At 42.9% G+C, this 15,098-nt stretch overlaps 1 protein-coding gene across 1 annotated transcript in view; it reads right to left on the reverse strand.

Annotated features, from left to right (window-relative positions):
* Positions 1-15,098, reverse strand: part of ST3GAL1 (ST3 beta-galactoside alpha-2,3-sialyltransferase 1) — a 78,297-nt gene that overhangs the window by 4,778 nt on the left and 58,421 nt on the right. Inside the window, exons 3-6 of the mRNA XM_082297006.1 lie at positions 10,441-10,637; positions 7,063-7,242; positions 2,369-2,414; positions 23-142 (exon numbers count right to left, since the gene is read on the reverse strand). Of these exons, the coding sequence (XP_082153132.1) occupies positions 23-142; positions 2,369-2,414; positions 7,063-7,242; positions 10,441-10,637 (543 nt within the window). The remainder of the gene's footprint in view (positions 1-22; positions 143-2,368; positions 2,415-7,062; positions 7,243-10,440; positions 10,638-15,098) is intronic.

The raw sequence follows: 15,098 nt of genomic DNA on the forward strand, positions 1-15,098 counted from the left end.
TCCAAACACAGACAGACTTTACCTCATCGCACACATGGAGAGCAAACATCAAAGACAGAAAGCCTGTGGAGGGGTATCTGCCATGATGCTCGAGCCAGTTTTCGTAGATGTATTTCATAAAAGATGGATTATAAACCAGGATCTAGGCAAAATTGGAGAGAAAAACTCATTAGTAAAATACCCTGGGAAAAAACAACGGTAGCACATAATTCCTAAAGGACATTGGGGTAGGGGAGTGGGTAAGAAAGGAATAATAGTTATTCCTTGAGGGCAAGTGAAAGGGAAAAATAAGTCTCATATTAAGTGCATTCAGGAATATTCCCCATGTGCAGTTACACATGAATAGCCCTTCCTTGGTCTTGATATTCCTCCTGCTTACAGTAATGTGAATCCTGGAGATTCCTACTGAAACCAATGGGTATGAAACAGCACAAGTGAGATGGAAATCAGGCATTAGCCATTCAACTCTCCCTTCAGCACCCTGCAGGTGAGCTCTGGGGAGTTGGAGTCCTGAAAAAGGCAAGCATGAGATGCCATGACACATTCCATACAACCATAGATTAATTTAGGTTGGAAAAAACCCCTAAGATCATCAGTCCAACTGTAATTTGAGTGGGAACATAGGAGCAATTCCCTCTTCCACACAATACACCAGCCATGTCTTGATGTCTCTGTAAGTACAGATCTAAGGAAACCAAGGGCCAAATGTAAACTATCAGGAAGCCTATCAGGTCATGTAAGCTTCTTTTATCCTGTTTCCTAAACATGCTATTTTTCTATGCTGTATACTTTTTTCTTACAAGACATAAAATGCATTTTTTTATCTCACAGAGGTCATCTCACAGAGACAGAGCACTTAAGGACTGAGAGTACAGTAAATCCAAGGACTGGTGGGGGCCCTTACTTTCAACCCCCTCCCCTGAATGAGGCAGAGGCTTTTCCCTCCATGCTGTGTTTGTAATTAGAGTGATAGCATTTCAGTGCTATCTGGTTAGCTGCAAGGCTTTTCCTTTTACAAAGTCAGAGGTTAATTGCTGATATTGTATCTGTGTGTAATCTCTTCTTGCAGGGTGTTTTCCATTGTACAGTGTGGGAAGAAATACAGACTTCTCCTCTCGTGCTCAGGAAGCTGCTACAAATCACCACATCCTGGGCAGCTGCCACTCAGCTGTGATGCGAGTTTAACCACCTGCCCTGGTGCTTCTCACAGGGGTTTTGCAGAGGTTGTCATGTACCTCACAACAGGTGAGGATGAGCTAAGGGATTATTTAATGCACCCTAGAGGTCCATGGCTTGAAGCAAAGAAAAATAAAGTGATACTAGTTCAGGGTCTCACCTGAAGCCTTTGGCAAAACCTGACCTCTTGAATGAAAGATGTGTGCTTTAATTAGTAATTTTAATGTTCTGGAGCTAATGTCATACTTTAACAGCCCTTGATACACCAGATGCCTGTACTTTTTAAATCCGTCTTTCCAAAGACTGAGAGAATGAGACCTTTATTTTTCTGGAAGTTCCATGGAAGAGGCTCTTCCTCTCCCACACAGCCTGCCTCAGTTATATCCTCAAACCATGCAGCTACAACAACAGAAGTCTTTGCACAGTGGCTAAAGTTCCCACATTCGAATTAACATCTTTCCCTGTGGGAAATCCTGCCTCCAGCCTGTCCCTGTGCAAAGCAGGGAATGTTCCCTGGTCTGTGCTCTCATGCAAACTGTGCTTGAGCATTGCCTGTGAGACCTGTAACATACCTAGAGCAAAACCTTCCTGGACTTGGCCTGAGCTCAGCCTCCAAGCTTGTTTAATTGGGTACAGGTAATTATTGCAGCTGTGGGTCAAGAGCCTACCACGAGGAATTCTCCACTGACTTGGAAACAGCTTTATTTGTTCAGAGTTCACTTAGCTCCTTATTACAAGGAACTGACTGGGGAGTGAGAAACATCCTTGGTGTTCAAATATTAAAATTATTTTTAAAAACCTCCAAAGTCTCTCCTCAGTGTCATTACATACAAATGACTGCAACAGGTGGGAAGAGAGCAATTGCTGTGGAGGACAATGCTGCACTTTTAATGTCCCTGAGCAGCACCAGAGGAAGTGATACAACCTTCAGAACAGTGTTCATGCAATGGCATAGCCAAAAGACCAATTACTTTCCAACCACAATTATTTAGTAGTTGATCTATGGCCTAAACGGCACACAGGAGCCAAATTTTTAGCTTAGCTGAGCCTTGTAAAGCGTCTGTATTTTGGTTTTTTTATGAATATATTTTTATGAATGTCAAGGGCTTGCTTGGATTCTTGCTGTCTCCCAGAGAAGCAAAAGGCCTACAAATAAATAAGCAGAACAAATCCACAAACCAGCATTTCTCACCTTTTCTTTTTTGACTTTGATTTTCCGTGGAACTGGAACATATGTGCTGTTAAAGAAAAAAGAAAGACAGCACCATGATAAATAAAACTCCAAATGTAATTCCAAAGAAAGAATATTCTTCACGAACAGTAATAAATTCAAATTATTTGAAAGTAGTAAATTCAAGAAATTGTTGTAAAATGAGGCTGCAATTAAGTAACACAGCAGGAAAAGAACTGAGCTGTCACTGAAGCAATTTTATAGGAAACCACTACATTCTTAAATATTCAAGTTAATTATTGGCAGTAGGACACCAAAGATTTAGTTGAGAACACACTGTAGAGTCAATACTATGTGGAGCTCGAGACTTGTAATTCTTGGATCATTACAGTTGCAGTCTTTGCTCTTTGATGATGGGAAAGATTTTCCATTTAATTTCTTGGCAGAAAAAACCTTCTCCCACCAGGGGGAGACTTTTCCTCTCCTAATACTCGGCGTTACCTCATGATTTTCAGAGTTGGTGGCAGCAGAGTTCACCAGTTCTGCGGTTATATGAAACTCAGGCATTCCCAAGTACACAGCCCCTCATCAGAAAGCTATTTCCCTCCTCCCCAGGGCGATGCTGAAGGCTTCCTGCAGTTTCCAGCATAAATTTTCCAAGTTACACCTTATGACTGGGTTGAAAACACGAGTCTTGTCTTGCAAATGAAAAAAACTTTTATTCCCCATATCTCATGCACAGGGTGTGCTGGCATTGCACAGCTTATCACGAGTGCTGTAAGAAGAAAATCTTCCTGAATTTGTTTCACATGAAAAAATTCTGGTGAGCTGGCCTTGTAATTGGAGTATATCCCAAAATACATCCTGCACACTTCTTAGATGGATTGTGATAAATCACCAAAGCCTTCCATTAGCTCAGTCTCAGTGTTTTCACTTGGGTTTTGGTAATGACAAGGTTCCTGTCATTAAGGTTTTATTTTCTTTGAACCGTGGAACATCATCACTTTTAAAACTTAGTCTAAATCTTCCCAAACTAGTGGCCACCTGGCAATGTTCTCCTGACCTGCAATCCCGGCTCTGGGATGGAGGCAGTGAGAGAGGTGATGGGTGGTTCCAACCCTCCTAAGAGGTGATGCTATTGGGGAAAGGGACACTCATGCAGACTTCTCAATCTGATCTCAGCAAATATGCCCTTGCAGCTGTAGCCCATGCCTGACCTTGACCAGCAAATCAGTAAATAGTCTTGGTGATCCCATATCCTTTTCATGCTTATGAAGACAAAAAGGGCTTCTTTGCTGGTAGAATCTCCTCAATATAATAAATAAACAGTCAATCTTTTCCCACAAGGTGATGTGGAGGAAGCAAGAGGGCTGTATTTCATGGATAGATATAGTAGAAGACCAAAGAGATGGGCATGCAGTGTTCAAGACAATACTGGTGGACATCTCTGGTCTAACCAGGAGACTGCTGTAGCTCTTGTCAGATGACATATTAGTAATTTTAACCAAGGGCTATTTCATTCTTTCAGAAGAAATACCCAAGCCCTGCTGTCACATGGCTGCAGAATTTCATAAAATCACACAGAAGATACTGGCACACTGATTAAGACCTTTGCTCTTATGATCATGTAAAACCTGGGCTGCAGGGCAGCCAGGGAGTGAGAGACCCTGGAAGCTGGAAGTACCACACAGGAGTGGGACAGAGTGATACCTGTGATGAAGGTAAACACATTGCCTGGGAAACATCTTCCATGAGCCACTGTGCAGGACTCTACTGAACTCTGTCATTGGCCACCTTGTACAAGACATTTACTGAAACCTCAACCTAGAATGTGCAACATTTTAAGGAATACAGCAATTGTCTTTGCCAAACTAAGTGGAGTTTTTTTCAGCATGCAGATTCCTAAAAGACTTGCAAGTGAAGGCAACCAGGGTAAATATATGGCTGATGAGGGCCCGAAAGTTTCCTATCCTAGAAAAGGCATTTCTTATTCTTTTCTGGAACAATGCTTAGTTTTAGAGAGACATTTTCAGATGGAAATACATCAGTTAAATGGGACTGAGAATGTCTGAGAGAATCAATCAGCTATCAATTGAAGTGAATATTAAGGCAATCTGCAGTTTGGCTTTTGTTTTGAAATGTAAAAATTGCAAGAATTATGATAATACTAAGAGGAGAATATGTTTAACTCACAGGTTTTGTGTTTTAGGAAATTCTTTCATTTGGATGAAATACAGAAAATTAAACACTGTGTAAAGGTCCAACCAATACAGGATGCTTATCTTTTTTAGCTGTGAGTACACTCGGGTTCTTGTTAGCCTAAACTCAGCTGACACTATGCAGCCTGTGCACACAGAACAATGCCCAAGCAGACTGGGGTAAGGAGATAAGTACTTCTTCTTTCTAAAATACTGACTTTCAAATGTGTTTTATTTTTATTTCATGCCTTTTTCTCTTTAAAAGTGTGCACTCAACAATTTCCTTATACCCATTATCTGACACTGTGTGTTTAATGCATGCTCATAGGTTAATTCTACAAGGCTAAAATTATGCTACATACATTGCTATGATTTATATGCTTATGATTTTCTGCTTTTATTATTCCAGCGTATTAATTATGCAATTTTCCTGCTTTGAGTCTGGCAAAAATCTTAAAATAGTGGTATTTCTTTCATGTGGTTAAATACTCATACGCTAATTTATACCAGATGCTTACCAAGCCCATGTATACAATCTAATTATAAATATATAATATATTCTGTAATTTATTAAGCAAAGATGTTTTCCCTTTCATGTGCTGTGACTGCATTGTGGTCAACCAGCCTTCCTAATAGGCTAAGAGCTCACCTGAAATCAGAGCAGACCTCAGAGTTCAGTAAGTACCAAGAGCTTTCTCCTGGGGCAGGAACAGGCAGTGGACCTGCCTGCAAAAGGTGTGTCAATGTAAACTATAGAACACTAGAATAATTTAGTTTGGAAAGACCTATAAAATCATTGAGTTCAACAGTTAACCCCGCACTGCCAAGTCATCACTAAACCATGCCCCTGAGTGCCACACCTACACATCTTTTAATTCCCTTCAGGAATGGTGACTTCCACCACTCCCATGGACAGCCTGTTCCAGTGCTTGACAACTCTTTTGGTGAAAAAAATGTTTTTAACATTCAGTCTAAACCCCCCTGGTGAAACTTGAGGCCATTTCCTCTTTTCCTGTTGCTTGTTACTTGAGAAAAGAGACCAACCTCCACCTGGCTACAGCCTCCCTTCTGGGAGTTGTAGAGATCTATAAGGTCCCCCCTGAGCCTCCTTTTCTCCAGGCTGAACATCCTCAGCTGCTCCTCATCAGACATGTGCTCCAGACCCTTACACAGATCCACAGCTTTTATCTGGACATGCTCCTGCACCTCAATGACTTTCCTGTAGTGATTGGTAGAGTTTTCTAAGTGTGCTGATTTTTCCCAGTTATGAGTGTGTCTTGAAGATGGTTTTTTTTGAGACAATTTCTGACTGTGTGTATTAAATGCTGGTGATGAAAAAGGTAAAAGGAAGCTAACAGAGATTTGTTACAAGTTAAGGGAATCTTAATAAGAAATTGAAAGAATCTAAAATGCATCTACAAAGAGAGAAAAGAAAATGAATAGAAAATAAAACTTTATTTGCTTTTCCATCAAAGAGTTCCAGTTAAAATCGCAAAGTAGGTCTTATGCCCAGTCAACACACTCGAGACACACATTTCCAAGTTTAAATCTTCTGAGACTTGAAACTGGGAAAAAAGTTCAAATGTCTTGAAATATTTCTCCCTGGAATAAAGCAATCTGATCTGCTCTTGCTGTCTATGTGTAGCAGAGTGTCACCAGGCAATCCCACAAGGCTGTGGTTTTACACCCAGCAGACAACCTCACACACAGTACAAATGTCACATATTTCATTCTCTGGATTAGGAAAAGCCAGCTTACAGGAAGGAAGAGAATCTGCTTGCAGGCTTCCAGAAGAAACATGCATTTTGATCACATTTCTAATTCTGGTGCTGCCATAAATCAACCAGGAGACAACCTTTACTTCTGACAGCGCTCAAAAAAGAACTGGAGAATAAATTCCAGTGTGTCACATTATTGCCAAGTAGAACTCTTGAATTTAAGGCTAAGACATGCAGGTGACACACAAAACATTGTTTCCTCTGCACAGTTCTCAATCACGTTCCACCGGGAAGGACAGACAAAACTCCTGACAAACCTGTCCAGGGGTGCCTGTCCTGTGGATGGGGCACTAAGTGCTGTGGTCTGCATCTGCTCTCTCTGCCTCAGGTGAACAACCTGCACACCCCTCTCTGCCTCCTTGTCCTCTTCTGCAAGTGTACTGACTCACAACGAACCAGAGAGGAGAACAGATGAGCAGAAGCCCAAAATAAGGCACTGAACCCCAAAGCTCAGGAGGCTTTAGATCAAACTGGTCAACTCCACCAACAAAAACTCGCCTTCTCATTTCTCTTAGAAATGGGGATGTAAGAGACTGGATCTTGATCTTTGCCTCAACAACCACATCATAACATTAAGTTTTTCCTAGAAATCAAGTGTCAGGGCTGAACTCTGACTTGAGAGGGTCTGTAAAGCATGCCTAGGCCTTATCAGAAGCAGGGATTTACTCCACACAGGCCATTATGTCCTACAGCAACATGAAGTATGGAACTCCCACCCCTTGTCCCTGCCCTTACTCACAAATTGATGGTGCCTGTGGTGAGAGCGGTGACAACCCAGCGCAGGTCCAGGGTTTTGAAGGGGATCAGGATCATGCTCACATTTGCTGCCAGCTCTTTGTAGCTCTCAGGATAAACAAAGTGGTGAGTGGTCTTGCTCCCAACATCTGATTCGTAGCCAGCAGTGGGGGCACGGTTCATTCTGCAGCCCAAAAGCAAGAATTGAGACAGGAGAGGAATTAGGTAAATACAAACACATGGGAACCATCACTAAGTCATTTGCTTGAGGCACAGGAACATGCTCCCATGCCTAAGGGAGTGCTCTATGCAGGGTCTTCAGACAGACCTGACAGGGTATAGGGGTCCTTAGGCAAGCTGGAATGATCATAACCCATGCAGTTAAACAGTAAATGAAAGCTCAGCTTCAGTGTGGAGCTCCTTGGACTGAATAGGAGTGTCCACCAAGCAGATGTATCTCTGAGCACATCCCTGCATTCCCTTTACAGCCAGCAGACAGCAGACCAAAAGAGTGGGGAGTCCATGAGGACACATCTCACTTCATCCTAAAGCTGCATCCTCCACCTGATAAGAAAAACATTGCCCTGAGGTACATCAGCTAGACTTCTTGCAGTTCCATTTCCCCCTACCTATACAGGTGTATTTGAATGTCTAGGGCCAAGGTAATAAACCACGTTATGTGTGACGAGAAGCAGAAAATCTTCCTTATGGTTCTCCCATGAAAAGACATCACAGCCACAGCGACAAATACAGGACCTGCTGCTGACCCTTCATTTACTCAAACCTTGCTTTTACTTTGTAGTATGTCCTCCAAAGTCTGTAGATACTCAGGGTCTCTCTGCACACACAAGGGGAGCTTTAGGTAACCCTGGAGTCAGCGCATGGAAATCTGCCCAGGGCCACCAGGGCTCAGTCAAGACATGTTGGCCAAACAGGGCTACCCTACCTTATGCTGGATGTATCACAGAGTCACAGAATCACAGAATATTCAGAGCTGGAAGGGACACACAAAGATTACAGAGCCCGACTCTTAAATGAACGGCCCATACAAGGAACAGAGAGGGGGTTTCTGAACTCAGGTCTGCGGAAATGCCTCTATGCCTGTGCTCACTTCTGAAAGCCAATCTGGGAACTCATCAGCAATTCTCTCCCTGACACTTTAGCTCCTCAATGGCAGAGATTTGCATATTTCTGTGGTACAGCACAGTGCACATTAGAGACCCCCAAAGCAACTTGCATGAATCCATGGTGCTGTGCAGTACCATGGAGAAACCTCCCAGTTGTCTCTGAGCAAAATGTTTTTTTCTGCAATGATATTAGCTCAGCTCCTGGCAGAAGCGCAGGGAGGACAAGGAAGGATGTAGCTGACGAGGTAATGAGGAGCATCACACATTGCCAGACAACATGCTGCCCTGGTTGCTGATAACAGGAAAGGCAAAACCTGTTTCTCGAGTCTATGCCAGGCTGTGTTATTGCAGTTCTTCCCCAGGTGAACTACTTAAGTTTCTTCTAAGTCCCGTCAAGGGAGTTATTAGCATAGTCAGAATATCCTGCCAGCCTGTGTGGATTTGTTATTGAGTTCCCGGTTATTGGCTTCCCTGCCAGCGACCCACACCATACTGTGCAGAAATACTGGAAAAGCACGGGACTCTCTGTGTTTTATCTTGAGATTAGTCAGTCAAAGATATAAAACACGGGGGTTTCTTTCCATCAAGACAAAGACAAGGGTGACATCTTGGTTATCTTACAACCTACCCTCAGGTCTATGCACCTTTCCTACCACCCCAGGTGGGGCTGCTGTAGCCATATGGCAGAAGGCAGCATTCACACCCAGTCTCAGCAGGAAGGATGGAGCAGGAACTTCCTTCTGTCATGAAAGTAGATAGTTACACAAATAAAAATGGGCTAGGACATGTTGTTTGGAAGGAAAGGTGAGCCCTCAGGCTCCTTGGCTCTCCCCTGCACTTGGCTGTACTGACAGAACATGTGGAAGTGAATTTCAAGTCACCAGAGATTTTGTGTTTAATGCACAGAGGGGTCACCTTCTCTGCACAAATTCCCACACTGAATCCTAAAACCTTGTGCAATCCTTTCAGATCTGGCTTAAGATTGCTGAAATATAAATCAGAGACTGGAAGATTCACCAAGCCACCAAGAGTTCTGCCCTTGCCAGGGATGGATGGCTATGGGATGGACAAGGCCTCAGAGCAGAAACATGAACCTGGAATGAGTTACTCTTTAGTTACTACTACCAGCTTTTGAGTGTCACTGCATGAGTCCGGAAATGTAGCCCAGGCAATATAAGGAAGTCCACAGAGGAACGGGGCTGCCTCCCCAGGGAGGGACACTGAGTTAAGCATAAATGCATCACAGCTTTCCACATTTGCAGCTGCCCTACATTCACAACCTGTAGGAATAATGTTGAGGGCTCTCCCCTTCATGAATCTGAAGGCCAGGCTGGCTGCCTCTGCCTTTGGGGAGAGACTTTTGGCAGGAAGCAAGACATGGAACTGCAGGCAGCAACTCCTGATATGATTTGTGAAGATTTAGATGTCACCTGAAGACTCTATGCCATGTTCAAGCCACATCAGAAGCCAAGGTGGCTTAACAGTTCAGTGTTGATCTTCTGCTGATTTATTCTTGACTTCAGTGCACGCTTCCTACTAAAGGTTTTGTTGCTTCTGAGAGCATAATCCCACATGTGGCATTTTCCATAGCAAGCCCTCCCTTCCCGCCCTTTATTGCTCTCCAAATTGTACTGCGCTGGCAGCTGTGGTGTGAAAGGCAGATGACATACTGGAGACTAACTTAGTCCAGATATTTTGGCTGCTCTCTGAGTGATGAGCTCTGCTTACCTAGTTCCTGCTTGCCATTCAGTGGGACAAAGTAGCCAATCTTGTTGCCTCAAAAGGGAGAAGCAATGAGATCTCTTACAAATTACCAGCAGCCAAACAGGGGATTCCTGTCCACTGAAAAGTGGCTTTGGCTTCCCCACCTCACCACTGCTTAAGAATGAACCAGTGCAAGAAAGTCAAATCTAATACAGTCAATTAAATGTCTAAAAGATCGCTTGTGAGCACTGGCTGCAGAAATAACTTTTAGTCATAAGTGTAAATCTTTTTTATCCTATATTTTTAAACACAGGCAATTATAGATTGTGCAGAACAAGCTACAGTATCAATACCTATTAATGGTTTTTTTCCAAGCTAAAACATGAGGTCCTATCTCCAATATACACAGTTTATGTCCCTGGAAATTAGACTTGATTTAAGTACCAGGTTTCACCAGATAAACCATTAAACTTGTTTACTCACTTGTCCCCTGCAAATACCAGTGAATTTTAGATACAAAGGCATCTGGAGATGAGGTGGTTTTTACTCACCTGAGCACAAAGTCATGGGAGTCAATATCCTGGCCGTACTGAGACTGCCGGAGGTTCCCAGAGTTGCCCACGACGGCGCAGCGCCTGCAGGTGTAGGATCCCCGCTCCTGCAGCGGGTCCCCGTCCCCGGGGATGACCCCAAACAGCTCTGTGAGAGTGGCGTTCAAACTCTTCGGAGTTTTCTCTCCTTGCAGTTTCTGTTAGGGCGAAAAATCACTCCAGGTTACCAACACAGGCAGCTCTTCTCTGAGCTAGAGGTGGCTTCAAATGTCTGCTCAAAGCACATTCCTGAATCTACCTACAGATACTGCCTTCTGCAGTAACAGGCTTTGAGTTGGGAGACAAAGCGTGAAAAAAATCAGGTGGAAAACCCCTTAACTTTTTAAACTTGGCTTCCTTTTTCTCCTCCTTCTCCTCAGATTCACACACTTCCTCAGTCTCTATCTAGCCATGATAGAACAGATCAAGCATTTTCCCCAAGGCTGGCCTTAGCAGAATAAATGTTTCTCTGGTATCTATAAGCTTAAACCCACTCTGGGTCAGGTATCTTCTGCTAGGTCATGCGTAAAATTTCTTTTAACTCTCCAAAAAAGGACAGAAAAGTCTCAAGGAAGTTGATGAAAGACAGAAGTGACTGATATCCCTTCCACAAATTTTGGCATATGCCAGGAGTGGGAGAGGGAACTGGGAAATGAACTGTGGAGAAACCAGCTGCTCATGCAAAAAGAAACTCTAGTAGAATTAGCCCGGAGGGCTGGAGACACAAAATCATCAAAAAAAATCTCCAGGATGAAGAAATCCACCCGGACCTTGGTCATTGTGCCTGTTGCCATGGAGGGAAACTGTTCTGTAGCAGCTCTGTGGTGCATGGTGGAAACAATGGCTGGATTGGGAAGGTACAGGCAAGGTGCAGGGCAGGTGATGGTCAGACACTCCCTTTCTGGGGATCAGCTCTCTGACGTTTCCTGAAGAGGCTGGGAGTGCTGGCAGGCTCACAAACAGCATTGCCCACCCTCCTGGTGCCACTTGCTTCCAAGCTCACAAAGGGAGAACGGCTCCAGCATGAAATGGACCAAAAAGGCTCTGGCTTGCTCTGCCAGCCCAGGGCATGGAAAGACAGGGAGGGAGAGAAGAGAAACACCTTTTCCCACGACTCTCAGGAATGGCCTTGGGTAATTTGGCTTTAGTTTCCCATGAGTTTCCCTTGACTGCACCAGGAACTGTTGTCCTGCTATCTCCCTCTCTCACACAAACACAAACAGGTGCAGCACTGTAATTTTTGTTTAAATTCTGTGTTGTCTTTTCACAGGACCTTATTTGCACTGAAGTGAGCAACAGGTCTCTGGAGCTCAGAGCTACAGGATGACATTGAGGCCAAGAACTTGAAACAAAGAAGACAAAGCAACGTTGCATACACAGGCTTAATCTTACTACTGGACTGCACAAGGTGATTAAGATGCAAGGTAATTAGGATGAACAGACAAGCACTGTAATTATGACCATGTGTCTCACTATTCAGTGCAAGGCTCAATTATATAAATAAAAAAGGTAATTTCTAAATTTGTGTGTGATGCAACAAACACATAACCACATATCTAAACTCTTGTGTGTTCTTTATGAATCCAATTTAACCTGTTCTTACTCTGAATATGAGAAAAACAATGTTAGAAAACCTGCAGCCCTCAAAATAATTAAGAGACCTCGTAGATGTTACAGTGTAGTACAGGTGTATAATGTTGTAAAATACAACTTTTTAAAAAAGGAACTTATTTTGAGTTATTTGAACACATATTTACATACACCCAGGTACACTTACTCTCTGTAAAGATGAGCTGACTCTTAACCATCCTTAAGAAATGAAAAGGAAAGCCACCAAAATCTTATTCTTGAACTGATTTTGCCTGAGAAAATTCAGAAGAGGAAGGAAATTTTCAGAAAATTTTAAGTACCTGGGTGCCCTTTTTAAGTTAAATTTTCTTTTCATCCAGAATGATAGCATCAGAAAAGGACCTGGAGTGTTGATGCATTTTTGCTGCATTAAAATGGTAAGAAACATCCTGGATAGGCTCCTCCATCCTGTTATGTTTCTGTCTAGAGTAATTCTACTGCAACCAAATTGAAACATGGGCACCAACCCGGAAGCTGGACACCATTGTCCTACAATCCCTCTGTTGCACACAACTTCCATGGGAAAGACCATTACTAATGTTAGAAATTCTCTCAGTGATCTCAAATAGGGTGATGATCTTATTGCACTGTGTGATGAACACCCATACAATGAAACATCTGTTCTTAACTCATTTTAAGTGCTCTGTTTTAATTTCCCAGTGATTATCTGATTGAACTATACTTTTCAGGCCTAATCTTCTATCAACACTGGTTGGTCTTTGAGGTTTCAGCAAAACAGAGAAGAGGAGGCAACAAAGCTGGTTAACTCCAAGGCATATTCAGCTTGTAAAAGTTCAGACTTAACATGCAGCCAGTTCTGTATTGCACAATGTTTGCTTGGCTTGACAAAAGACCATTTTAATAGCATTACAATTACAAGTCGATTATAGTTCACTTTCCCACACCAAATTTTTGTCCTATTTTTTTGGGTATTGTTGTCTTTTTCTTTTTTTCTCCTTACCAAGCTCCCACCCGTCTGGCCTTTCCCCTAAATCAACAAAAGTACTGAGTGAAAGTCTGTCCATGCTGTGCAAGGCAGAGCCATAGCAGTGCCATGTGGCTCTCCTAGAAGAGCATCCTCCCTCCAAGTGCTGTGTTGGAACCCTGAGTTCTGAGAATTTCAGCCTTTCAGTGCTGACAGTGATCGCCAGAAGCACACTGCATTTGACCTGAAGCCTTGGGAAAGGCTCCTAAATTGTGTGATAACACTGAGGTTGTTGCTGTGTAATTAAAGTTATATCACTGGGTGGAATATGCAGAGATGTAGAAAAATTAGGTTTATGGGATATATGTAACAATATGGAGGATTTGGGGTGTGGATTTGTTCTTCTTTTCCCCTTCCTTCATCACAAATCTCGGTGTTCTGGTATTGGGTCAAAAAACCTGCAGTGCATCTCATGAATAGTTAGTTATTGGATTATAAGTAAAAATAAATTACTTGGCATTCCATAATTGGGTAAATTGGACCTTAAAAGGCCTTGGAAGTTAGAACTCATGTCCATTTCCCACCTTGTTAACTGAGGCACATCCCGTGCAGCTGTGCTATAGATAAGAAAATATTAAATATCTAAGTCCAAACAACAACCTAGCATCCTCTGCTTTTTAATTCGAACTCTGAGTAAAAGAACTCAAGAAACAGAGGCAAAGAAGAAAAGAAACGAAAACAAGAGAAAATCAACAGTGCTGTAGATGTGTGACACGGATATGTGTATGGATACAGCTGCTAGAAGTGGCCTTAAATACACTGAAATACTTGACCCCTGTGTCCTGAGTGAAGTGGCTGCTTTTCTCAGAAGTCTGTGCAAGTAATATATGCATCTAAAGAAGCAGTTTAACTCTTTGCCTAAGACCATAAAGCATCTTAACACACCTTGTGTGGGTTATATCTTATATAAATCTTATATCATTTATATAAAATATCACTGGATTACTAAACAGTCCAGCTTCCCTCCATAAAATATTTGTGCGTCACTTGAGAGTCAACTCTTCACCTTAGGTTGTTAAAAACTGTACTTGGGAGTTCAGATTGAGAAGTTTCCTGAATCATCTCCCAGCCTTAGAAGCTCCCCATTTCACATACAGAAGTTAACTAGCTGGTTTTGCATCTTCTTATTTTAAAAAAGCAAGCAAAAAAAAAAAGAACCCTCAAAGTTTACGCACTTTCTTTCTTTACCCATGAATGGCTCTCCATGGAAGAGCCTGTTGTTCCCTCTCTCATCACTGTGCACACCCCCTCTAAGGATGACATGGGATTTGCTGCTTTTATAAACTTCTCAGAAGGCTTCACTGGGCTCTCCAGTGCTGTCACATTGACAGCATTACCAAGCAGCAATACCCAAAACCTGGCTAAGGGGTTGCAAAGGAAGAGTGTGAATTCAGCCAAGGCTGCTCAGAGCTAATGGCTTGGAGCTGTGAAGACACAGCTACAGTTATGGAATCACAGTATGGTTTGGGTTGGAAGGGACCTTAAAGATCATCCAGTTCTGACCCCGTGCCATGGGCATTGATACCTTCCACTAGACCAGGTCGCTCCAAACCCCATCCAACCTGGCCTTGAAAACTACCAGGGGTGGGGCACCCACTTCTCTGGGCAACCTTTCCCTCAAAGGAAAGAATTTATAACTAATAATACCTAATCTCCAACGTACCATCTTCCAGGTTAAAGCCATTCCCCCTTGTCCTATCAGTACCTGGCCTTGTGAAAAGTCCCTCTCCAGCTCTCTTGTAGCCCCTTTAGATATTGAAAAGCTGGAATAAAATCTACCCAGAGCCTTCTTTTCTTCTGGTTCAACAACCCCAATTCTCTCACTTTGTCTTTAGAAGAAAGGTGTTCCAGCTCTCTATCTTCCTGGGCTCCTCTGGATTTGCTCCAAAAGACCCACATCCTTCTTATCTTGGGGTCTCAAAGAAGTCAGGAGAACCTCAAAGGAAAGCCCTCCTGCTGCCTGTGCATCTTGCACTCACAGCCAAGTTCGGCAGCATATTAAACG

The sequence above is a fragment of the Coloeus monedula genome (assembly GCF_965178545.1).
Source record: "Coloeus monedula genome assembly, chromosome: 1".
In the NCBI taxonomy this organism is placed as follows: Eukaryota; Metazoa; Chordata; class Aves; order Passeriformes; family Corvidae; genus Coloeus; species Coloeus monedula.